Source organism: Bombina bombina, chromosome 2 (genome assembly GCF_027579735.1).
Source record: "Bombina bombina isolate aBomBom1 chromosome 2, aBomBom1.pri, whole genome shotgun sequence".
Classification (NCBI taxonomy): Eukaryota; Metazoa; Chordata; class Amphibia; order Anura; family Bombinatoridae; genus Bombina; species Bombina bombina.
The window spans coordinates 1,273,822,393-1,273,848,104 of record NC_069500.1 but is presented as its reverse complement, the minus strand read 5'-3'; the positions used below and the strand labels follow the sequence as shown (position 1 = coordinate 1,273,848,104).

Genomic DNA, 25,712 nt, shown 5'->3' with positions numbered 1-25,712 from the left:
GCGGAAGTAGCTAAAATGATGGCTCCACATTTAGACGTAGTCAAACAAGAGATAAAGTCTGAGATTTTTAATCTTTCCAATGAGATTAGACAATTCACTGCCCGTATGGAGGAGGTCGAGACAAGGGTGTCTGACCTGGAAGACAGATTAAATGCTGTGAGTTCGGCATCTTCTGTTCAGGATAAGGCCATCACCCAGCTACAAGCGCGAGTTGAAGACCTCGAAGATAGGTCAAGACGGAACAACTTAAGAGTGATTGGCCTTCCTGAAACAGCGGAATTCCAAGATGTATTAAAATTTGTCTCTGTCACACTCCCTCAGGCACTCATGATTCCTCCTCCTCCTACACCCTTCCTGATAGAAAGAGCGCATAGAATTGGGGCACCCAGAGAAAATAACTCTTCATCCAATTCTAGGCCTATTATTTTTAAATTTGTCAATTATCAAGACAGAGTTTTATTTTTGACCCACTACCGTAAACTTAATTCCCTGGTCATCAACTCTTACAGAATTGCAATTTTTCAAGATTTTTCCGCGGAAACTAGGGCCAAGCGGAGAGAAATGTCCCCTTTCTTTGACAAATTTAGCAAAGCAGAATGTAGTGTAAGATTGGTTTACCCAGCTAAACTTTTAATCAATAAGGCAGGGGTTTTATATGTGGTAAATAATAGTGAGGAAGCCAGGTCTCTTTGTAAAAAAAATGGGCATAGTGTGACTAGCAGTTGGTAATGCAAAAAGTCTTGGGAAGTTAGTAAATTGTATTTAGAATGGAAAATATTGTTACGTGTATTGGATTTTTTATAAAATTGTATATGGCGCTGTTTTTTTTTTTTTTTTTCTTCTTTTCTTTTTCCCCGGGTTGCGCTTCCCCCTGCACAAATACATGGGTTATATAAATGTGAAGATAGGGGCGAGACACGAGTCCGTTTATTCTCTGTTATATGTTAGACATGCTTAAGCTGGCGTCTTGGAATGTGGGTGGCATAAATTCCCCAATAAAAAGAAAGACCATAATTAAACATTTAGCTAAACTAAAGCCAGATCTCGCCTTCTTACAAGAGACCCATCTGAAAAATTCGGAAATGGGGAAACTTCAAACTAATTGGGTAGGGGAAGTAATTGCGGCACCGTTTAACACACGTAAAAGAGGAGTAGCCATTCTTTTAAACAAAAATCTAGACTACAAAATAGATTCGTCAGCTATAGATCCGGAAGGTCGCTATATAATTGCAGAAATCACGTTTTGTGTTTTGCAACATATATGGGCCAAACAATGCGGATAAGACATTCTGGGACAAGATGGTACTTTATCTCCATAAATTTATAGGTCAGAATCTTATAGTGGCAGGGGACTTTAACCTAACAGCGGACCCTATTCTTGATAGGGCAAGTAAGGACCACAAGGTTGTTCGTGATAGAAAGACTCATACTCTTAAAAAATTTCTGGCGCAACTAGGGTTAATAGACGTGTGGCGCGTCCAAAACCCAGATGTGAGAGCTTTCACATGTCTAGCAAAAGGCCAGCAATCTCTCTAGGATAGATCTCTTTCTGATGGCAGATTCTATGACTGGTTCAGAATGGGAAGCAGACATAAAGGATATAACAATTTCAGATCATGCAGTGATTACACTGTCACTTAATGCACAGCAGTGTCGAAGTACTACTAATCAAAATATTTTTTTCCCCAAATATCTAGTGAATAATATCAATTTTCAGAACTGGCTGACTAACCAATGGGCTCATTATGAAACTATTAATAAAGACTATAAAAACAAGCCAGAGATATATTGGGAAGCAGCCAAAGCCGTATTAAGAGGCAATATTAAAGCATATATGTGTAAACTTAAGAAAAGAATTAGACACCAAGAAACCCAACTAAGTAATCAAGTAAAAAATGCGTACAGAACATATCTGAATGAACATACGAGAGATAAGTGGCAGAAATATATAGAGGCCAAAACGGCACGTGATATTTTTATCAAACAAAAAACTGCTCTAGATATTCAGAGGCAAAAAGCCTTGTACGGAGGGTTTGTTGGGAGATCGGCCAAATTCTTGGCTAGGCTCACTAAAAAGAATCATAGGAACCCAATAACAGCTATTAGATCTAGTACAGCTAGGTTCACTAATAACGCAGACATTACTAAGATCTTTTTTGACTATTTTAGTGCCCTCTACACCGCCGAAGAGTATCCGATAGATAAGCAGACAGCATTCTGGGACAAGATCCAGATTCCTAAAATATCCCCAGAAAGCCTGGCAGAGATAAATAAACCGATTGATATGGAAGAGATAGTGGCAGCTATTAAGTCTGCCAAAACGAACAAAGCAGCGGGTCCTGACTGTCTTCCCATTGAATTTTATAGGATTCTTCAACCACATGTTTTAGCTTTGGAAAAACTGTTTAATTTCTATTTCATCAGGAATAATAATTGCTCACCATACTTTGCTGCGGCGGTGATATCTTTAATTCTTAAAAAAAACAAAGAACCAGATCTCCCAGAATCATAGACCGATTTCCGTATTAAATACGGATTATAAATTGCTAACGGCCATTCTAGCAAATAGATTAAAACTTCATCTTGGTGCAATTATTCATGAAAATCAGTCAGGGTTCATGGCAGGGAGAAATCCTTCCAGGAACATACGAAAAGTCATGACCCTGATAGATTTTTTCTGGAATAAATTCAGAACAAGATATAGGGACACAGTAGACCTCGCCTTATTAACATTAGATGCAGAAAAAGCGTTTGATCGCATTGCTTGGAAACATCTATTCTATTCTTTAGAACAATTCGGCTTCACAGGACACTTCCATAAATTTATACAGCTAATATATTCTTCCCCTATTTCATCTTTACTCATTAATGGGCAGATTTCTCAACGGATGGTTCTACAACGGAGCACACGTCAGGGCTGCCCCTTATCCCCGCTGTTTAACATCTCGTTAGAACCCTTAGCAATTCTACTGCGGAAACAACTAGAGGGGATTCGGGTTGGAGATCAGAAATTAATATTGTTAATGTATGCGGATGACATACTTTTGGGTTTGAGCAACATTGAACAAAGTCTTTCCTGTTTACTTGATGTAACCGAAACGTTTGGCAAAATTTCGGGTTATAAAATCAACCTCACTAAATCTGAACTATTATGGCTCAATAGGAAAGATTGTCATATTAAGCATCCTTTCATCGAGACGCCACAGATATCCTATCTTGGGATTAAGTTAAATGCAAATCCAGAGGAGTGGTATAAGTTAAATTTCGGTAAATGTTTTTTAGAGTGTAAAGATAAGATGGATGGATGGAGGAACTTACCTATATCTTTAACAGCTAGGGTTATACTTAGAATAATTTGGGGAATAGAATGGTTTTTATATCTCATACAAAATCTGCCAATCCCTATTCACAATAGGGATATAAAAAATTATAACAGGGCATGCTCGAATTTAATCTGGAGAGGCGCCAGAGTGCGTATCTCTGCCGCACGTCTCATGTGTAATAAAGAAGCAGCAGGTTTATCCCTGCCTAATTTGCATTTTTATAGCTTGGCAGCACGGTTAAAGGTTGCCGTTGATTGGTTAACGCAATGTGATCAGGTTTCGCCAGTACTCTGGGAGACAGCTTTGGTGGCCCCTTTTCGGCTGGACGCTATCCTACATTGCCCTATGAATGCTCTCCCATCCTCGCTTTTTTCGCTCAGTACTTATAGGTACGTCATTCTATCATGGCAAAAATGTTGCTCCCTCGTGGACTGTTCACCTTATGTCTCCAATTATCTACCCATTACGGGGAACCCTAACTTTGCACCAGGACTGTCAGATAAAGTTTTTAGGATATGGTTTACTAAAGGATTGGTATTTGTCGCCCAAATGTTAGATGTGAATCTCACACCTTTAACCTTTGCTGAACTGAAACATATATTTGGGCTTGAGAACAAAGATTTCTATGCCTATTTGCAGCTAAGACATTTTTTCTTTGAGTTAAGGCAAAGCTATGGATTAGATTGGACTCTTTCGGCTCTCCAAGCTAAAATTAATATCTTTCAAGGAGGCCTATATTCTATATCTCCATTTTACAGCCTTTTGAACCAGGGGCCTTCAGTTCTTCAAAGAGAGTTCATTGCTGCAAAATGGAATAGGTTTTTTCCGGCGGTGAATAGTCAGACCATCGAGAACACTTTCAAAATAATTGGAAATAGTTGGGTACTGACGACGTGGAGAGAAACTCAAATTAAACTATCCTTTATGACATATCTGACCCCAATTAGGTTGACCAATTGGTATAGGATACAGACGGTGTGTCCCAAATGTTCCTCTCACACTGCTGATTTACTACACTGCTTTTGGAGTTGTCCTAGGATTATTCAATTTTGGCGCAGGGTAGAATACTGGATACAGGCTTCTCTCAAGATAGACTTTTACTTTCAATCAATGCAGATATTTTTTTTAGTGCAACCGCAAATTGTCCCTAGAAACTTTAAATTAATTAATCGGATTATATTTCTTGGTCGTAATATAATACTGAGAGCCTGGAAGGCAAAAACAGCACCTAAATTGAATGAGCTTAAAAATGCGTTGATCCATTTTACACAAGAACAGTGGAACTTACAAGACGTTTCAGATGGAAGGTTAGCCAAGTTCTTTAATCAATGGGGAACATTTATTTTATCTTTTCCAGTTGAAGTCCAGGTTAGGATGGTTAAACCTTTCAGCGAGACTGCATACATGCAACTTCAGATATTGGCAGGTCATTTTCCCCGAGCATGGCATAACATGGGAGAGTTGGAAAGAGACTGACTATGGTGGGGGGAGATAGGTACCGGCTGGGGAGAGAACTTTTTTTTTTTTTTCTTCGTTGTTATATATTTTATGTGTCTTGCTTTTTAGCGTTATTTGTTGCTTCTGTTAAACTATATATATAGCGAGGTTGTTGTACAAACAGGTGTTATTCAAGATTTTAGTCAAAAAGAGGAAAATATTAGAAAATAGGAAATGTATTGAAGCGGGGATGTTGATAAGTGTACTATTCTTTTTTTTTTTTTGCTTTTGTTTACAAGGGGGTTGACAATATTCCAAAACGAATCATTTTTGTTTTGTTATCTGTCGTGCTTTGTTTTATAAGATGTTATATCCAGCCCTGCGTGGCAGAAAGAAGTGGATTTCTGTGATGTGTACACTTATTTTGTGTTAAATAAATAAATATTTAAAAAAAAAAATAGTTCTTTGTTTTAATTATCATTTGTACACTTAGGACGCAGTCATTTGAAATATATATTATATTAATACTTTTTTTTTTTTTTTTTCATATGCATTTTAGGTTGGCTCATTCCAGCTTTTTGTTGATGGTTACAAGGAAGCAGATTACTGGCTGAGGCGATTTGAAACTGATCCTTTGCCTGAGAATACTAGAAAACAACTTCAATCTCAGTTTGAAAGATTAGTAATTTTGGACTACGTAATTAGAAATACTGGTAATTATCTACTCTGCTAAATGTGATTTTTGAATCTACAGTATAATTTACCCCTATGATCTGATTTCCTCCCTTCACTTGGCTAAACCACAAATCTTGGATGGCTAGAGAGGGGAAGCGTTTTTTTTTTAATCAATTTGTATGTTCTTGATTAGTCTCCGACTGGACTGGTTTATATATTTGTAGTTTCATGTGCTGCCACTTAGAAAGTGAAGGATATTTAATGGTAAGTATAGATATCCCCAGGCCTGTCCTGTGGCATTAAAGAGACACACACCAATTTTCATATAACTGCATGTAATAGACAATACTATAAAGAAGAATATGCACAGATTCTGATCTAAAAATCCAGTATAAAACTTTTTTAAAACTTACTTGGAAGCTCAGTTTAGCACTGTTGATTAGGTTGACTGGGACACCCGGTGAAAGAGGCTAGAAAAACAATAAGAACAGGCACTCCCCCTAATTCCCTGCATATCAAAAGAAAGATAACATGAACAGGAGACTAACGCATGTATACATCTGATACTGTAAGGCTTGGTTAGTAGTCTGAAAATCGTCACAATGTTATTAAAAAAACAACAAAAAACTATACATTGTTAAAAAAAACACTCCCAGATGGGCTATGTAAATGGATCATCTACAAACCATTTATGCAAAGAAAAATTTAGTGTACAATGTCCCTTTAACTAGATACTCATTTCCCTTGTTAATGTGTATATATTTGGAAGAAATTGCATAACTTGGCAGTTATCTTACATGAGACTTTAAGTACCCAGCATTAGTATAAAGAGTAGATGCGTGTCAGTCAACTGGTTGAAAATATGAAAAGAATGATTATGGTTCTTGTCAGATGACTATGACTCGGCTCGATTAACAGGGTGTAAAAGGAAATTAAAGTGGCAGCCTACTCCAAAATTGTTATTGTTTAAAAAGATAGATAATCCCTTTATTACCCATTCCACAGTTTTGCATAACAAACACTGTTATATTAATATACTTTTTACCTCTGATTACCTTGTATCTAAGCCTCTTCTGACAGCCCCCTTATCAAATAGTTATTATCTATTGACTTGCATAGTAGCCAATTAGTGCAGTATACCTTACCCTCCCCCTCCTAATGTTGTCCACTATAGTAGTATTGGGGCCCCCCCACCCCACCTTGATTTAACATTTCTTCTGTAGCGCAGCATTCCCTCCCTTACAAATATTATTATTTTCTGTAGGTAGGGTGGTGCTGCCCACCCGCCTGCCTCCTGAACCTTCCACCGGCACAAACAGAAGATTGTTACAGACAGGCATCTGTCTTCATATGGAACTGGAGCACCGATCGAGCTCAGTTTTCATATGCAGACAGATGCCTGCAGCTCAGGAAGAGCAGCTCTCGGCTGTCACTTTACAGCTGAGGCTGCTGTAGGTTCCTGCAGCTGCAACGTGTGTGTGTATATATGTCACACTCCCCTTTTTTGTGTCAAGGGGTTAAATAGAAAATTATAAATCTCACACAGACAAAACAAAAATGTATTCATTTTGATAATTTAACTATGTGCACCAAAATAGTTGAAACCTGAAAATCTAGACACGTATCACTGTTCTTCAATTACTTACTGTACACATTTTTCCCGCATCCCTATAAACCCCCTGAACTTAAAATGTTCTGCTGTTGTGGGAGATGAGGGTAAATTGTCTTAAAGGGACAGTGTACTCAGACACGTATCTGATAAAAGTTTATTGTATTTTAAGCTGGTGAAGGAACACCCTTTAAAATGGACTGGGCTGTCTCTCCCACTCCCTCAGGTTGATTTCTTATGTTGTCTAAACTTAACATAGCCTTTCTATAGCCAATGCCGCAGTAATGACCTTTATTATAGGGTATGGTTTCAAATGACAAAGGTAAAGCTGCTATTTGTAAACAATTTAATACATTTCAGCATGTACAATGGATCATTGTGAACACATTAATGGGAGAAAATTTTACAGTACATTGTCCTGTTTTAAATGACATCTAATTTTTTTTTTTTTTGTGCCACTACCCAAAAGTGTTCCTGGTTTAAGTAAAATAAAAATATTAACAGCTTCATGCTCTTATCATTGAGAATATGAAGATTTCACAATTAAGAAAAAGGGAGTGGTATCATCTCACCCCTTCACCTTATAATCCTTAAAGGGACAGTATACACTCATTTTCATATAACTGCATGTAATAGACACTACTATAAAGAATAAGATGCACAGATACCAATATAAAAATCCAGTATAAAACGGTTTAAAAACTTACTTAGAAGCTCTCAGTTTAGCTTTGTTGAAAAGGTAGCTGGAAAGCCCACTGCAAGTGAGAAATAAGACCCCCCCCCCCTCCCCCTTCTTTTGCATATGAAAAGACCATTTACACAAACGGGAGCAAGCTGGAGAAGGTAGCTGACGGTATTCACATAAAACTTTGGGGCTTGGTTAGGAGTCTGAAAATCAGAGCAATGTTATTTAAAAATAAGCAAAACTAAACATTTAAAAAAAAAATAAACTTCATGGGCTATATAAATCATCTACAAAACCATTTATGCAAAGAAAAAATGAGTGTATAATGTCCCTTTAACTTTAAAGTGATGGTAAAGTTCTGCACTGTACTTAAACTTTCAAGGCAGCCTGTCCGTTTTTGAGCTTAGTTGCTAGCTTTTTAATGTTTTTAATATTAATAGCCAAAAGTAATTGCAATCTTTTTTTAAAATTTCATTGTACTGTTTCTTGCTCCTCCAATCTCTGACTTCCTGCTTCAATGTCTCATAGTAGAGAGCGGGTTTCACCCGAACCCTACGTCACAACTCTCGTCTCTCTCCCGGCAGATCAGATTTGCGAATGCGCAAAATCTATTGAAACTTCACAATCCTTTTCAAAAGGAAAGAAAAATAAAATTGCACACGTGCTGTTGATTGAGTGGGCGGTTGACATAGTCATGGCCGCTTAACGGACAAATTTTCATTTGGGCAACAAAACGTGATTAGGAAGTAAAAAATAATAAAAATAAATAATGGGTTGATTATATGACGCTTCAATATTTACTTTATAAAGGTATTAATTTTGTTAAAATATCTATTTAAAAAACGATGAATGAAAGTTATATATATTTTTTTTTAATCAACAATTGTAATAGTTTATCTACAATACCCGAACTTTACCATCCCTTTAACTCTTTAAGGACTGGGAATTTCAGAGAACATCTTGCCCAAAAGACTGGAGAATTCTTAGCATTATTGCTATCACTACATTAAAACCGAAATCATTTTTAGTAGACTATCCAAGGTGGTGTTCTTGGCCTATTTTAGTATATTTCATCTCACTGTTTTGCCACCAAAATAGTTAAACTTTTTTTTAACAAACTTTGGGTTTCTCACTAAAATTTACATACCACTTGTGCAGTTATAACACAAATAGTTGTAAAAGCTTCTCTGGGATCTTTGTTCAGAAATAGCAGACATGCATGGCTTTGACATTGTTTTTTGGTATTTAGAAGGCCACAAATTGCAGCTGTGCACCACTCTTCTGAAATTCCCTGCAATGAGGAGTTGGTTAGTTAGCTGGTAAGGGTAAAATCTAATCTAGAGTGTGTGTATATGTGTATATATATATATATATATATATATATATATATATATTTTGCTTTTGTCTTCTAGGTCTTGGAGACTTGTACTTCAGAAGAATGTCATATGCAGTAGATGGGGACATTTTTTAAAAATCCTTTATACAGGATTTTCTTTGGAAGTGGGCAGGCACATTATGTATGTTGAGACTAGGCGTTAATCTTTCCTTTATTGGGACGTTTTTCCTCTTTTTGGGCTAATTTTGTTGAAATACTTTATTAGTATGTGTGTGGCTTATGTTTTATACAGGGATTTATGTATAAACTTTGGCAGTTGGTTTTCTTTGCTTACCTAGCTAGAACAGGCTAACTGACAGACTGAGTGTGTGTGTAAATTACGCTCCGGTGTTGTAGGCAGAGGGAAACGTGCGCCTTTTACTTGCTGCGTAGTTTCCTCTCTCTGCCATTCATGGGACTTCTCTCTGCTGTCAGATATTCATGGAGCGGCACCTCAGCCTGTCTGAAGTGTAGGGGGCCTGATTGGTTTATTATTTTAAAGAATTGTTGCATAACGTTAGGCGGCTGTGGTATTAAAAAATCTTAGTGACAGTGTATTTTAAAAAAAAAAAAATCTACAATTTGGGGAATTTTTTATTTAGTATTATGGACATGGACCAAGACAAATGCTTGTTATGCCTAGAGGCACAAATTGTTTCGCCTATGCAATTCTGTGCTGCATGCTTAGCTAGAACACTTCAATTTAAAGATAAATTGTTGCCCTCTGAGCCCAATGTCTCTCAGGATGATGCTGTTCAGGCAATGCCACAGCTTTCTCCTCAAACGTCCCAAGCCTCTATGGCCTCACATACAGTGCCCTGCAGTTCCTCTCAGCCTCCTGGAGGAGTTTATTTGCCTGCATATTTTGCTGCACAGGTATCTTCTGTATCTGCTTTTCCTATGCTGGGAAAACGCAAGGGGAAAATTAGACATTCAGATAGTAAGGTTTCTGTTCCACCTACTGCTACGCAGGTTGCCCTCCCTCATAAGTCTGATGAGGGGGATATGCCGGTAGCCTCTGAGGGTAATATCTCCGATTCGGACAGTATTATTCCTTCATCTGATACTAAAGAAGTAAACTTCAGATTTAAGCTTGAACACCTTTGTATACTGTTAAAGGAGGTAACATAGTAACATAGTAGATAAGGTTGAAAAAAGACTGAAGTCCATTGAGTTCAACCTATACAAATCTAAAATACTTACAAAAAGCTCCAGTTAAGCTTAAATAACCCCATTAAAATGTGACCCATTTAATACTAGCAATCATATCCATGAATTTTTTTTATATACAGAAATTTATCCAGACTATTTTTAAATGTATCTATGGTATTGACATTCACTACCTCCTTTGGTAATGAGTTCCACAATTTTATTGCTCTTACAGTGAAAAAACGTTTCCGTTGCAGGAGATTAAATCTCCTTTCCTCCAACCTTAAATTATGACCTCTTGTCAGAAACAATTTTCTTGGAATAAAAAGAGCTTCTGCCATCTCTGTATATGGGCCTTGAATATATTTATATAAAGTAATCATGTCACCTCTCAAGCGCCTTTTTTCTAAAGAGAACAGACCCAGTTTGGCTAGCCTCTCCTCATAGGTTAATTTCTCCAATCCCCTTATTAGCTTTGTGGCCCTTCTCTGAACTTTTTCTAGTTCTGCAATATCTTTTTTAGCAATCGGTCCCCAGAACTGCACTCCAAACTCAAGGTGAGGTCTTACCAGGGCTTTATATAATGACAGAATTATGCTTTCCTCCCTTGAATCAATGCCTCTTTTAATACATGCTAGTATCTTATTAGCCTTTGAAGCCGCTGCCCTGCATTGTGCACTCATCTTTAGCTTGTTATCTATTACTACTCCCAAATCCCTTTCCTCCTGTGTTTGGCTAAGTCTTGTCCCATTTAAAAAATATGTAGCCTACTTATTTTTACTTCCAAAATGTAGAACCTTACATTTTTCCGTATTAAATCTCATTTTCCATTCACTTGCCCATAGTTCTAATTTTAGCAAATCCCTTTGTAAAGAGAGTTCGTCCTGCTCTGACCTAATGACCTTACTTAACTTAGTATCATCTGCAAAAATAGAGATGTCGCTATTTAATCCTTGCTCCAAGTCATTTATAAAAATATTAAAAAGGTATTGGATATTTTGGACAACTTCATACTTCTGTCGTTGTCAACCCTAAGAAGTTTATTAAACTTAATAAATACTATGATGTTCATTCCACTGTGGAAGTTTTTCCTGTCCCAGACCGTGTGACAGATTATTTATGGGAGAAGCCTAAGTTATTAGACTGTGAGCCAAGATGTCTGGCTTCTCTATCCTAGCCCGTAGGGCATTGTGGCTAAAATCTTGGTCAGCTGATGTTACCTCTTAAGTCTAAGCTTCTGGCGCTTCGAACCTGGTCTGGCAGAAATAATTTCTGATATTACGGGTGGAAAAGGGTCTTTTCTACCGCAAGACAAGAAAAATTTTTGTTCTTATTGGAAGCTCAATCAGTCTTGGAATAAGGGGAAGCAATCAAAGAAACACTCAGCTGAGTCTAAGTCAGCATGAAGGGTCAGTCTTTTCCCTGTTTTGTCAAGCGTGGAGACGAGATGTCCCAGATCCTTGGGCTGTGGACATAGTATCTCGGGTTACAAAATAGAATTAAAAACTTTCCCTCCCAGGGGCAGATTCTATCTCTCAAGATTATCTGCAAACCAGGTAAAAAGAGAGGCATTCTTGGATTGCGGAGTTATTGTTTCAGTTCCAGTAAGGGAACAGGGTCTAGGATTCTATTCAAATCTGTTTCTGGTTCCCAAAAAAGAGGGAACTTTTCGACCCATTTTAGACCTAAAGTGCCTCAACAAGTTTCTCAGGGTACGGTCCTTCAAAATGGAAACCATTCATTCTATTCTTCCTTTGGTCAAAGAGGGTCAGTTCATGACGACCATAGACCTGAAGGACGCGTATCTTCATGTTCCCATCCACGGGGATCATCACAATTTCCTGAGATTTGCATTTCTAGGCAAACACTTTCAGTTTGTGGCTCTTCCGATTTTTGGACTTCCCGCAGCTCCCAGAATCTTCTCAAAGGTTCTGGGGGCTCTCTTGGCAGTGATCAGGTCTCAGGGAATTGCAGTGGCGCCATACCTGGACAACACATTGGTTCAGGTGCCATCTTTTCAACAAGCAAACTCTCATACAGAGATCTTATCTTTTCTACGTTCCCATGGTTGGAAAGTGAATCTGGAAAAGAGTTCCCTTGTTCCAGCTACAAGGGTGGTTTTCTTAATGACCATAATAATTCCCTATCTATGAAAATGTTTCTGACGGAGGTCAGAAAATCCAAAATTCTCTCCTCTTGCCTCTCTTCAGTTTGTTTGGCCATCAGTGGCTCAATTTATGGAGGTAATTGGTCTGATGGTTGCTTCCATAGACATAATTCCCTTTGCTTGATTCCATTTGAGAGCTCTGCAATTATGCATGCTCAGACAATGGAACGGAGACCATTCTGATCTGTCTCAGAGAAAAGACCTAGACAAGTCGACAAGAGACTCAATCCCGTGGAGGCTTTCTCAGGACCATCTGTCTCATGGCACATGCTTCTAGAGACCTTCCTGGGTGATTGTGACCACTGACCTGCTAGGCTGGGGAGCAGTCTGGGACTCGTTAAAGGCGCAGGTACTCGGGAGGAGTCTGCTCTCCCCATAAACATCTTGGAGTTGAGAGCGATTTACAATGCTCTGATGGCTTGGCCTCAATTATCTTTAGCCTGGTTTATCAGGTTTCAGTTGGACATCATCACCTCAGTGGCTTACATCAACCACCAGGGAGGAACTCTGAGTTCCCTAGCCATGAAGGAGGTGGCACTGATTATTCAGTTGACGGAAGCTCACTATTGTCTCTGCCATCCACATTCCTGGAGTGGACAACTCTCCATCCAGAGGTGTTCTAAAGGTTTACCCTCAAATGGGGGGTGCCGGAGTTGGATCTGATGGCATCTCGGCAGAACGCCAAGCTTTCAAGGTCAAGAGATCCTCAGGCCGCTCTGATAGATGCTCTGGCGGTTCCTTGGGATTTCGGTCTAGCATACCTGTTACCTCCGTTTGCGCTCCTTCCACGAGTTATTGCTCGTATCAAACAGGAGAGAGCGTCAGTAAATCTAATAGCTCATGCATTGCTTCACAGAATCTGGTATGCAGGCCTAGGGAAGATGTCATCTCGGCCACCTTGGAGATTGCCTCTGAGGAAGGACCTTCTAACTCGGGGTCCATTCCTCCATCCAAATCTCGTTCTGTCTAAGCGTCGATTTTCTGAGTTGGTCATTGAGACCATGATCCAGGCTCGCAAGCCTGTTGCTCGAAAAATTTACCATAAGGTATGGCGTAAATACCTTTTTATTGTTGTGAATCTAAGGGCTACTCTTGGAGTAGGGTCAGGATTCCTAGCATTGTCTTTTCTCCAGGAAGGTCTGGAGAAATGGTTGTCATTCAGTTCTCTGAAAGTCAGATTTCTGCATTATCTATTTAGCTACACAAGCGTCTGGCGGATGTGCCAGATGTTCAATGTTTTTGTCAGGCCCTGGTCAGAATCAGGCCTGTGTTTAAACCTGTTGCTCCTCCTTGGAGCCTTAATCTTGGTAAAGTTTTGCAGCAGGCTCCGTTTGAGCCAATGCATTCCATAGATATTAAGTTGCTATCTTGGAAGGTTTGTTTCTTATTGCTATCTCTTCTGCTCGGAGAGTTTCGGAACTCTCGGTTTTGCAGTGTTATTACACTTACCTTATCTTTCATGCGGATAAGGCGGTTCTTCGTATTAAAGTGGTTTTCAATAGAAATATTAATCAGGAAATTGTTGTTCGTTCTCTGTTCCAATCCTTCTCATAAAGAACGTCTGTTGCACTACTTGGATGTTGTGCGTGCTCTTAAAATTCTACCTACAGGCGACTAAGGATTTTCGCCAGTCTTCTGCCCTGTTTGTTTCTCAGGAAAGTGTAAGGGTCAGAAGGCTACTTCTACTTTCCCTCTGGTTGAGAAGTATGAATCGTTTTTCTTATGAGACTGCTGGACAGCAGCCTCCTGAGAGAATCACAGCTCATTCTACTAGGGCTGTCTCCTCTTCTTGGGCTTTCAAAAATGAAGCTTTTGTGGAACAGATTTGCAAGGCTGCAACTTGGTCCTCTCTGCATACTTTTTTCCAAATTTGATACTTTTGCCTCGGCTGAGGCCTCTTTTGGGAAAAAGGTTCTTCAGGTGGGGGTGCCTTCTATTTAGGTCTGCATGTCTTGTTCTCCCTCCCTGTTCATTCTGTGTCCTCTAGCTTGGGTATTGGTTCCCACTAGTAATTGAATGGCGTCATGGACTCTCCATATCTTGGTAAAGAAAACAAAATTTATGCTTAACTGATTTCTTTCTTTCTGGATATGGAGAGTCCACAACCCCACCCTTTATTAAGACAGTTATATTTTTACTAAACCTCAGGCACCTCTACACCTTTGTGTTATTCCTTTTCCATTTCCCTTCAGTCGAATGACTGGGGATTATGGGTTGGGGAGTAATACTTAACAGCTTTGCTGTGGTGCACTTTGTCTCCTCCTGCTGGCCAGGAGTGATATATATTCCCACTAGTAATTGAATGATGTCGTGGACTCTCCATATCCGGAAAGAAATTTTAGCAAGTAAGCATACATTTTTTTTTAAATTTTTTTAAATTTTCTGCAGTGTAGGAAGTCTCAACCATGTTAGGTAATGGCAGCTTTCTGCCAGTACCCAGTTTACATAAATGTTGCTATAAATGTTATTTATTGTATTAAAGGGACGCTCAATTCAAAATTTAAACTTTCATGATTTAGATAGATCATGCAATTTTAAACAGCTTTCCAATTTACTTCCATGTTCACAGCCTTTTTATATTTACACTTTTTCAGTCACTAGTTCCTACTGAGCATGTGCAAGAATAATTCACAGAATATGCATTTGTGATTGTCTGATGGCAGTCACATGATACAGGAGGAGTGGAAATACATAACTTTGGAATTTTTTGTTATGTAAATTCTACCCTTTTTTTTTTTTTTTTTTTTTTTTAAATACAAATATTTCTGTAGTGTAGGGCCACCTCTCATTTTTTTCCGTAGTATAGTTGATCCCTTCTGCCTAGTAAATATATATATTTTGGGGTTTTTTTGCGGGATGCGAAGGGATACCTAGGCTGAGGAGCAGGAAAGCACTACTGGGAGCTAGCTGTTGCTTGATGGCTGTACATATATGCCTCGTCATTTGGTTCTCTGATGTTTTCAGCTACCTTCTAATAGTGCCTTGCAAATGTAAAAGTTGTTTAAAATGTTATGCTCTATCTGAATCATAAAAGAAGAAAAAAATGAGTTTCATGTTCCTTTTTAAAAAACGACAAATAATAAAATAAAACCTAATTTTAAAAATGTAAAACCATTATCAACCTGCTCATCTCTAACCAAAAAAAACCAAACAAAATAAAAAATTGTTTTTATATTATGACTCCTACAGCCCTGGCCCTTGTAACATTTCTATACTCTTATTTATTGTCAAATCTATTTAGACATGCAAGAAACCTTTCAGATTACGTTGTCTTTACATTGTATTCCCATATAATGTCTATTTTCTTTTCTGTTCAAAATGAGCGCGCTATAACATGCATCAATGTATAGTTTAGTTTTCCCAGTAAAATAACAATTTTGCTCAGTAAGGTTTGACATAAATATAAAGTGTATGTAAATAGTAATTTTTTATTTCTTTTACAGATCGAGGAAATGATAACTGGTTAATAAGATATGAAAGTCAGAATGAGGAGACCGATACACCTGAGAAGGTTAGTTATGTTACTTAAAACCCAGTATTTATAAATAAAATACATTTTTTTTTTACCTGTAACAATTTTTTTCTATATTCCCCCTATTTTTTCCTTAAAAAGGGATATGAAACTCAAATATTTTTTTTTTCATGATTCTGATAGAGCATGCATTTTTAAGCAACTTTTTAATTTACTCCTATTATCAATTTAGTTTTTATTCTCTTGGTATGCTTTGTTGAATGAGCAGCAATGCACTACTGGTTGCTGACTGAACACATGGGTGAGCCAATGACAATCAGGGTGTGTGTGTATATAGTGTGTGTGTTTGTATATATGTCAACTGGAAACGATAACTTAGCAGACTGTAGTGTACTTGTGGTTTATAATTCAGCTGCTGTTACTGTTGCGAATAGGCAGCATTACGTCATATACTTAAAAAGCAGTGTGTTTTATTTGGTTCTTCCTGTTTGTGAGTCCCGAGTGATGCAGCATTCTCTTTAGCTGGGAAAACTTAAAACTGCTACATGTTGTAAATAAAGAGCACAGACACTTTTCCAAATTTTGCAGTTGGCATGGTCACACAGTTTGTGCAAAGCAGTGGGTAAATGATGCTGACCCCTGTGTGTAGCCTATTTATATAACAGTAGCCTGATATTCTTTACAGTCTCTAGATCAGATGACCTCAAACTTGTAGTGCCAAAACCTCTGGAGGGCCATTTGCCATGATGCTCAGCCAGCTGATATGCTTTCTGAGCATCATGGGAAATTCAGTTCCAAAATCTCTGGAGGGCCATGTTTGAGGATGGTTGGCTCTTGATTATCTCAAGCTAATTACATATTTGGATGTAGGAAGTTGCCAATCTGGCATTACACCACTGAATGTTATGACTTTAAAATACTATATAGTGGGCAGATAATTTTAATGTAAATAAAATTTATTCTTGCACAAAAGGACCTGGGCCCGACTCCTCTTTTGAATCAACATCTTAGTTTTGTAAAGTGAGCATCTTTCTCCAACATTGGTGTGTCCGGTCCACGGCGTCATCCTTACTTGTGGGAATATCTCTTCCCCAACAGGAAATGGCAAAGAGTCCCAGCAAAGCTGGCCATATAGTCCCTCCTAGGCTCCGCCCACCCCAGTCATTCTCTTTGCCGTTGCACAGGCAACATCTCCACGGAGATGGTTAAGAGTTTTTGGTGTTTAAATGTAGTTTTTTATTCTTCTATCAAGTGTTTGTTATTTTAAAATAGTGCTGGTATGTACTATTTACTCAAACAGAAAAAGATGAAGATTTCTGTTTGTGAGAGGAAGATGATTTTAGCAGACAGTAACTAAAATCGATTGCTGTTTCCACATAGAACTGTTGTGATGAAGTAACTTCAGTTGGGGGAAACAGTTAGCAGACTTTTCTGCTTAAGGTATGACTAGCCATATTTCTAACAAGACTGTGTAATGCTGGAAGGCTGTCATTTTTCCCCTCATGGGGATAGGTAAGCCATTTTCTTAGTCTCAAACAGAATAAAGGGCTTAATATGGGCTATAAAACTGGTAGACACTTTTATGGGCTAAATCGATTGCTTTATTTGGGCATTTTATACATGTTTATGCTGATATTTCACATTTATAAGCTTGGGGAACGTTTTTTAACGGCAGGCACTATGTTAGACACATTTTCCAGTCAGGGAGGGCCTTCCCAGTTGTAGGCTGAGCCTCATTTTCGCGCCATTACTGCGCAGTTGTTTTTGAGAGCAAGACATGCAGATGCATGTGTGAGGACCTGAAAATAGCTGGAAAAGTTTCTAGAAGGCGTCATTTGGTATCGTATTCCCCTCTGGGCTTGGTTAGATCTCGGCAAAAGCTGTAGCTGGGACTGTATAGGGGTTACATTTGTAAACGGCTCCGGTTCCGTTATTTTAAGGGTTAAAGCTCTGAAATTTGGTGTGCAATACTCTTAATGCTTTAAGACACTGTGGTGAAATTTTTTTTTGAACAATTCCTTCATAGTTTTTCACATATTCAGTAATAAAGTGTTTCTGTTTAAAATTTAAAGAGACAGTAACGGTTTTGTTTTAAAACGGTTTTTGTGCTTTATTAACAAGTTTAAGCCTGTTTAACATGTCTGTGCCTTCGGATAAGCTATGTTCTATATGTATGAAAGCCAATGTGTCTCCCCATTTAAATTTGTGTGATAATTGTGCCACAGCGTCCAAACAAAGTAAGGACAGTACTGCCACAGATAATGAAATTGCCCAAGATGATTCCTCAGATGAGGGGAGTAGACCTGATACTACATCATCTCCTACTGTGTCTACACCAGTTTTGCCCACGCAGGAGGCCCCTAGTACATCTAGCGCGCCAATACTTATCCATTACAGCCGTCAATTGTTGCATGGTAATAACTCCATAGCAAATATTTTATCCAAAATGCCTGCATATCAGAGAAAGCGCGATTGCTCTGTCTTAAACACTGAAGAGCAGGAGGGCGCTGATGATAATTGTTCTGTCATACCCTCACACCAATCTGAAGTGGCCATGAGGGAGGTTTTGTCAGATGGGGAAATTTCAGATTCAGGAAAAATTTCTCAACAAGCTGAACCTGATGTTGTGACATTTTAAATTTAAATTAGAACATCTCTGCGCACTGCTTAAGGAGGTGTTATCTACTCTGGATGATTGTGACAACTTGGTCATTCCAGAGAAATTATGCAAAATGGACAAGTTTCTAGAGGTTCCGGTGCACCCCGACGCTTTTCCTATACCCAAGCGGGTGGCGGACATAGTGAATGAGTGGGAGAAGCCCGGCATACCTTTTTGTTCCCCCTCCTATATTTAAGAAATTATTTCCTATGGTCGACCCCAGAAAGGACTTATGGCAGACAGTCCCTAAGGTCGAGGGGGCAGTTTCTACTTTAAACAAGCGCACTACTATTCCTATCGAGGATAGTTGTGCTTTCAAAGATCCTATGGATAAAAAATTGGAAGGTTTGCTTAAAAAGATTTTTGTACAGCAAGGTTACCTTCTACAACCCATTTCGTGTATTGTTCCTGTCACTACTGCAGCGTGGTTCTGGTTCGAGGAACTAGAAAAGTCGCTCGGTAGAGAGACTCCATATGAGGAGGTTATGGACAGAGTTCACGCACTTAAGTTGGCTAACTCTTTTATTTTAGATGCCGCCTTGCAATTAGCTAAATTAGCGGCGAAAAATTCAGGGTTTGCAATTGTGGCGCGTAGAGCGCTTTGGCTAAAGTCTTGGTCAGCGGATGTATCATCCAAGACAAAATTGCTTAACATCCCTTTCAAAGGTAAAACTCTCTTCGGACCAGAATTGAAAGAGATTATCTCAGACATCACTGGGGGAAAGGGCCACGCCCTTCCACAAGATAGGCCGTTCAAGGCCAAGAATAAGTCTAATTTTCGTTCCTTTCGCAATTTCAGGAACGGACCGGCCTCTAATTCTGCATCCTCTAAGCAAGAGGGTAATGCCTCACAGCCCAAACCAGCCTGGAAACCTATGCAAGGCTGGAACAAGGGTAAGCAGGTCAAGAAGCCTGCTGCTGCTAACAAGACAGCATGAAGGAGTAGCCCCCGATCCGGGACCGGATCTAGTAGGGGGCAGACTCTCTCTCTTTGCTCAGGCTTGGGCAAGAGATGTTCAGGATCCCTGGGCACTAGAAATAGTTTCTCAGGGTTATCTTCTGGAATTCAGGGAACTACCCCCAAGGGGAAGGTTCCACATGTCTCACTTATCCTTAAACCAAATAAAGAGACAGGCGTTCTTACATTGTGTAGAAGACCTGTTAAAAATGGGAATGATACACCCTGTCCCAATAAAAGAACAGGGAATGGGATTTTATTCAAATCTGTTCGTAGTTCCCAAAAAAGAGGGAACATTCAGACCATTTTTGGATCTGAAGATCCTAAACAAATTTCTCAGGGTACCATCGTTCAAAATGGAAACCATTCGAACGATTCTACCCACTATCCAGGAAGGTCAATTTATGACTACCGTGGATCTAAAGGATGCGTACCTACATATTCCTATCCACAAAGAACATCAGCAGTTCCTAAGGTTCGCCTTCCTGGACAAACATTACCAGTTTGTGGCCCTCCCATTCGGGTTAGCCACTGCTCCGAGGATTTTCACAAAGGTACTCGGGTCCCTTCTAGCGGTTCTAAGGCCGAGGGGCATTGCAGTAGTACCATACCTGGACGACATTCTAATACAAGCGTCGTCCCTGTCCAAAGCAAAGGCTCATACAGACATTGTTCTGGCCTTTCTCAGATTGCACGGATGGAAGGTGAACGTAGAAAAAAGTTCTCTGTCTCCGTCAACAAGAGTTCCCTTCTTGGGAACAATAATAGATTCCTTAGAAATGAGGATTTTTCTGACAGAGGTCAGAAAATCAAAGCTTCTAAGCGCTTGTCAAGTTCTTCATTCTGTTCCACGTCCTTCCATAGCTCAGTGCATGGAAGTAGTAGGGTTGATGGTTGCAGCAATGGACATAGTTCCTTTTGCACGAATTCATCTAAGACCATTACAACTGTGCATGCTCAAACAGTGGAATGGGGACTATACAGACTTGTCTCCAATGATTCAAGTAGATCAGAAGACCAGAGATTCACTCCGTTGGTGGCTGACCCTGGACCATCTATCCAAGGGAATGAGCTTCCGCAGACCAGAGTGGGTCATTGTCACGACCGACGCCAGTCTAGTGGGCTGGGGTGCGGTCTGGGAATCCCTGAAGACTCAGGGACTATGGTCTCGCGAAGAGTCTCTTCTCCCGATAAACATTCTGGAACTAAGAGCGATTTTCAATGCTCTCAGGGCTTGGCCTCAACTAGCAAAGGCCAGATTCATAAGATTCCAATCAGACAACATGACGACTGTTGCGTATATCAATCATCAGGGGGGAACAAGGAGTTCCCTGGCGATGAAAGAAATGACCAAAATAATACAATGGGCGGAGGAACACTCCTGCCATCTATCTGTGATCCACATCCCAGGTGTGGAAAACTGGGAAGCGGATTATCTGAGTCGTCGACTTTCCATCCGGGGGAGTGGGAACTCCATCCGGAGATCTTTGCCCAACTGACTCAATTATGGGGCATTCCAGACATGGATCTGATGGCGTCTCGTCAGAACTTCAAGGTTCCGTGTTACGGGTCCAGATCCAGGGATCCCAAGGCGACTCTAGTAGATGCACTAGTAGCACCTTGGACCTTCAACCTAGCTTATGTGTTTCCACCGTTTCCTCTCATTCCCAGGCTGGTAGCCAGGATCAAACAGGAGAGGGCCTCGGTGATCTTGATAGCTCCTGCGTGGCCACGCAGGACTTGGTATGCAGACCTGGTGAATATGTCATCGGTTCCACCATGGAAGCTACCTTTGAGACAGGACCTTCTTGTTCAGGGTCCATTCGAACATCCAAATCTGATCTCCCTCCAGCTAACGGCTTGGAGATTGAACGCTTGATTCTTTCAAAGCGTGGGTTTTCAGATTCTGTGATAGATACTCTGGTTCAGGCCAGAAAACCAGTAACTAGAAAGATTTACCATAAGATATGGAAAAAATATATCTGTTGGTGTGAACCCAAAGGATTCCCATGGAATAAGATAAAAATCCCTAAGATTCTCTCCTTTCTACAAGAAGGTTTGGAGAAAGGATTATCTGCAAGTTCTCTAAAGGGACAGATCTCTGCTTTATCTGTCTTACTAGACAAAAGACTGGCAGCTGTGCCAGATGTTCAAGCATTTGTTCAGGCTCTGGTTAGGATCAAGCCTGTTTACAGACCTTTGACTCCTCCCTAAATCTAGTTCTTTCAGTTCTTCAAGGGGTTCCGTTTGAACCTTTACATTCCATAGATATTAAGTTACTATCTTGGAAAGTTTTGTTTTTGGTTGCTATTTCTTCTGCTAGAAGAGTTTCTGAGTTATCTGCTTTGCAGTGTTCTCCGCCTTATATGGTGTTCCATGCAGATAAGGTGGTTTTGCGTACTAAGCCTGGTTTTCTTCCAAAGGTTGTTTCTAACAAGAATATTAACCAGGAGATAGTTGTTCCTTCTTTATGTCCGAATCCAGTTTCAAAGAAGGAACGTTTGTTACACAATTTGGACGTAGTCCGTGCTCTAAAATTCTATTTAGAGGCTACAAAAGATTTCAGACAAACATCTTCTTTGTTTGTTGTCCTGGTAAAAGGAGAGGTCAAAAAGCGACTTCTACCTCTTTCCTTTTGGCTTAAAAGCATCATCCGATTGGCTTACGAGACTGCCGGACGGCAGCCTCCTGAAAGAATTACAGCTCACTCCACTAGGGCTGTAGCTTCCACATGGGCCTTCAAGAACGAGGCTTCTGTTGACCAGATATGTAAGGCAGCGACTTGGTCTTCACTGCACACTTTTGCCAAATTTTACAAATTTGTTACTTTTGCTTCTTCGGAGGCTATTTTTGGGAGAAAGGTTTTGCAAGCCGTGGTGCCTTCCGTTTAGGTAACCTGATTTGCTCCCTCCCTTCATCCGTGTCCTAAAGCTTTGGTATTGGTTCCCACAAGTAAGGATCACGCCGTGGACCGGACACACCAATGTTGGAGAAAACAGAATTTATGCTTACCTGATAAATTACTTTCTCCTACGGTGTGTCCGGTCCACGGCCCGCCCTGGTTTTTTAATCAGGTCTGATGAATTATTTTCTCTAACTACAGTCACCACGGTACCATATGGTTTCTCCTATATATTTTCCTCCTGTCCGTCGGTCGAATGACTGGGGTGGGCGGAGCCTAGGAGGGACTATATGGCCAGCTTTGCTGGGACTCTTTGCCATTTCCTGTTGGGGAAGAGATATTCCCACAAGTAAGGATGACGCCGTGGACCAGACACACTGTTGGAGAAAATAATTTATAAGGTAAGCATAAATTCTGTTTTTTCTGCTGTCTGCTCTCTGTAAGTTGAGCTCAATAAGTTTAAGGCCGTTAAACTGAAAATGTAACATTACATAAAATGTTTCATTATTGAAAGCTTAACGTATAAATATTTTTTTTGCTGCCTTTTTCTGTATGATACATCGGAAAATTACAGGGATGCTTGTGTTAACACTTATCTATGTTTGTGAACTATGTTCTTCCTACACTTTGTCCACTTTAGGTGGGTTATCCGTTTTGCATCAACAATCCTCATAGGAATATAATTATTTGCAATAGCAGTAGCTATACTAGGTAGTTTAGGCGTTAATTAGTGTTTGTCCTTATCAGCATTATTACATTTTAAGCTTTGCGCTCTTAGGTCAACTTGAGCATAGTCGCTCAAGTCATAGAGAATTTTAAAAATAAATGATAGATTAATTCATCAATTTTGTAGTGTATATACTTATCTTCTGCAATTTGTACCTTGCTTTGATAGGATAAGCACCATTTCCTCCGCCCGCCATTCCTCAATTGATTTGACAAATGTTCCACCAATCATTGTTTGAAGTTGACATTTACTTTAACAATTGTTTATTTAATTAAAATACCATTTTTTTTTTTTTTTAGGTTTCATTTTTACTGCTTGCACCTCCCTCCTCACACTTAGGTCCTGGTGCAGATATATTCCACTCCAAACAGTCTTCTATTCATTGAGCTTCTTGAAACTTAGTAAGGGGATAACTTTGTATGTAAATTGCAAGGGAACAATGTGATTACAGGGCCAGTAAAGTCAAAATTAAACTTTCATGATTCAGATAGAGCATGCAGTTTTTAAACAACTTTTCTGTTTACTTCTTTTATCAAATTTGCTTTGTTCTCTTGGTATTCTTTATTGAAAACATAATCTAGGCATGCTGATAGGAGCTTTGGAGTGTGTCTCTGGCAGCACTGTTTGTAACTATGTAATGTTGCTCTAAACATTGTTGCAAGCACTGCTGGCAGATGATTTAAAGTGATGGTAATTTATAGCAATTCAGAAACGCACAGTGCCGCTTGGCTATTGGCTAAGAAGTTGAAATGTAACCTCATTGGGAAAACAAAATACTTTTGCCGAGGGCTACCAAAGGCACTCAGTTTAGGCAGAAGCTTTCTGCCAAATAAAGGTACTTTGTCTGCATTTTTTTTTTACTTCACCTTGATTGATAGCACTGGCAAATCGTAGGGTTTTTGATCTCTAGGATTTACCATCACTTTAAAGTGATGGTAAAGTCATCTGTTATGGTAAAAGAAAAAGGATTATGTATTGCACAACTAGCACATCGATGTGCTTATATAAATAAAAAAACATTTATTCACGCTGTAATGCCGATTTTATTTCCCTCTCCGTACAGTGTTTCAAACAGCCTCTCTATTTTTTCACCGGTGCAGCTTTGATTGACTATGCTTTTAGCCAATCAGCTCACCATGCGCCCTATGTGAAATATGTACCGCACGCTCCCGACATCTACACTAAGTCTTTGCTACTTACTGCGCATGCGCACCGCTTACGCTAACTGCGCATTGCTATATGAGAATACTCAGCTCCTGGTTTTAGCCGATCGGTGCGTAGTGTCATATAGCAATGCGCAGTTAGCGTAAGAAGTGCGCATGCGCAGTAAGTAGCAAAGAGTGTAGATGTCGGGAGCGTGCGGTACATATTTCACATAGGGCGCATGGTGAGCTGATGATTGGCTAAAAGCGTTGTCAATCAAAGCTGCACCGGTGAAAAAATATAGAGGCTGTTTGAAACACTGTACGGAGAGGGAAATAAAATCGGCATTACAGCGTGAATAAATGTTTTTTTATTTATATAAGCACATCGATGTGCTAGTTATGGTAAAAGAAAAAGGATTATGTATTGCACAACAGATGACTTTACCATCACTTTAAGACACATGCAGAATCCTGAGCTCAACTAGGATTAATCTAACAAAGGATACCAAGAGAACTAAAAATTGATTATAGTAGTAAATTAGGACGTTATTTAAAGGGACAGTTTAATAAAAATTAACTTCATGGACTACCTGAATCTTGAACAATTTTAAACAACTTTCCAATTTACTTTTATCAAATTTGCTTTGCTCTCTTGGTATTCTTAGTTGAAAGCTAAACCTAGGTGGGCTCATATGCTAACTTCTAAGCCCTTGAAGGCCACCTCTTATCTACATGCATTTTTATAGTGTTTTTTTTTTTTTAACCACTTGATAGCTCTAGTTCATGTTGGCCATATAGATAACATTGTGGTCACTCCTGTGGAGTTATTTGATTCAGCACTGATTGGCTAAAATGCAAGTCTGTCAAAAGAACTGAAATAAGGGGGCAATCTGCATAGGCTTAGATACAAGGTAATCACAGAGGTAAAAAACAAAATTTATGCTTACCTGATAAATTCATTTCTCCTGTAGTGTGGTCAGTCCACGGGTCATCATTACTTCTGGGATATTATCTCCTCCCCTACAGGAAGTGCAAGAGGATTCACCCAGCAGAGCTGCTATATAGCTCCTCCCCCCTACGTCACCTCCAGTCATTCGACCAAAGGACCAACGAGAAAGGAGAAGCCCAAGGGTGTAGTGGTGACTGGAGTATAATCCAAAATTTTTTTTAGCCTGCCATAAAAAACAGGGCGGGCCGTGGACTGACCACACTACAGGAGAAATGAATTTATCAGGTAAGCATAAATTTTGTGTGGTCAGTCCACGGGTCATCATTACTTCTGGGATACCAATACCAAAGCAAAAGTACACGGATGACGGGAGGGACAGGCAGGCTCTTTATACGGAGGGAACCACTGCCTGAAGAACCTTTCTCCCAAAAACAGCCTCCGAAGAAGCAAAAGTGTCAAATTTGTAAAATTTGGAAAAAG

The 25,712-nt window shown here is 39.5% G+C and overlaps 1 protein-coding gene across 2 annotated transcripts in view; it reads left to right on the top strand.

Moving 5' to 3' along the window:
- Positions 1–25,712, top strand: part of PI4K2B (phosphatidylinositol 4-kinase type 2 beta) — a 176,225-nt gene that overhangs the window by 101,579 nt on the left and 48,934 nt on the right. For both annotated transcript variants that reach the window (XM_053704084.1, XM_053704083.1), the window contains exons 5-6: positions 5,320–5,473; positions 15,864–15,931. In XM_053704084.1, the coding sequence (XP_053560059.1) occupies positions 5,320–5,473; positions 15,864–15,931 (222 nt within the window). The remainder of the gene's footprint in view (positions 1–5,319; positions 5,474–15,863; positions 15,932–25,712) is intronic.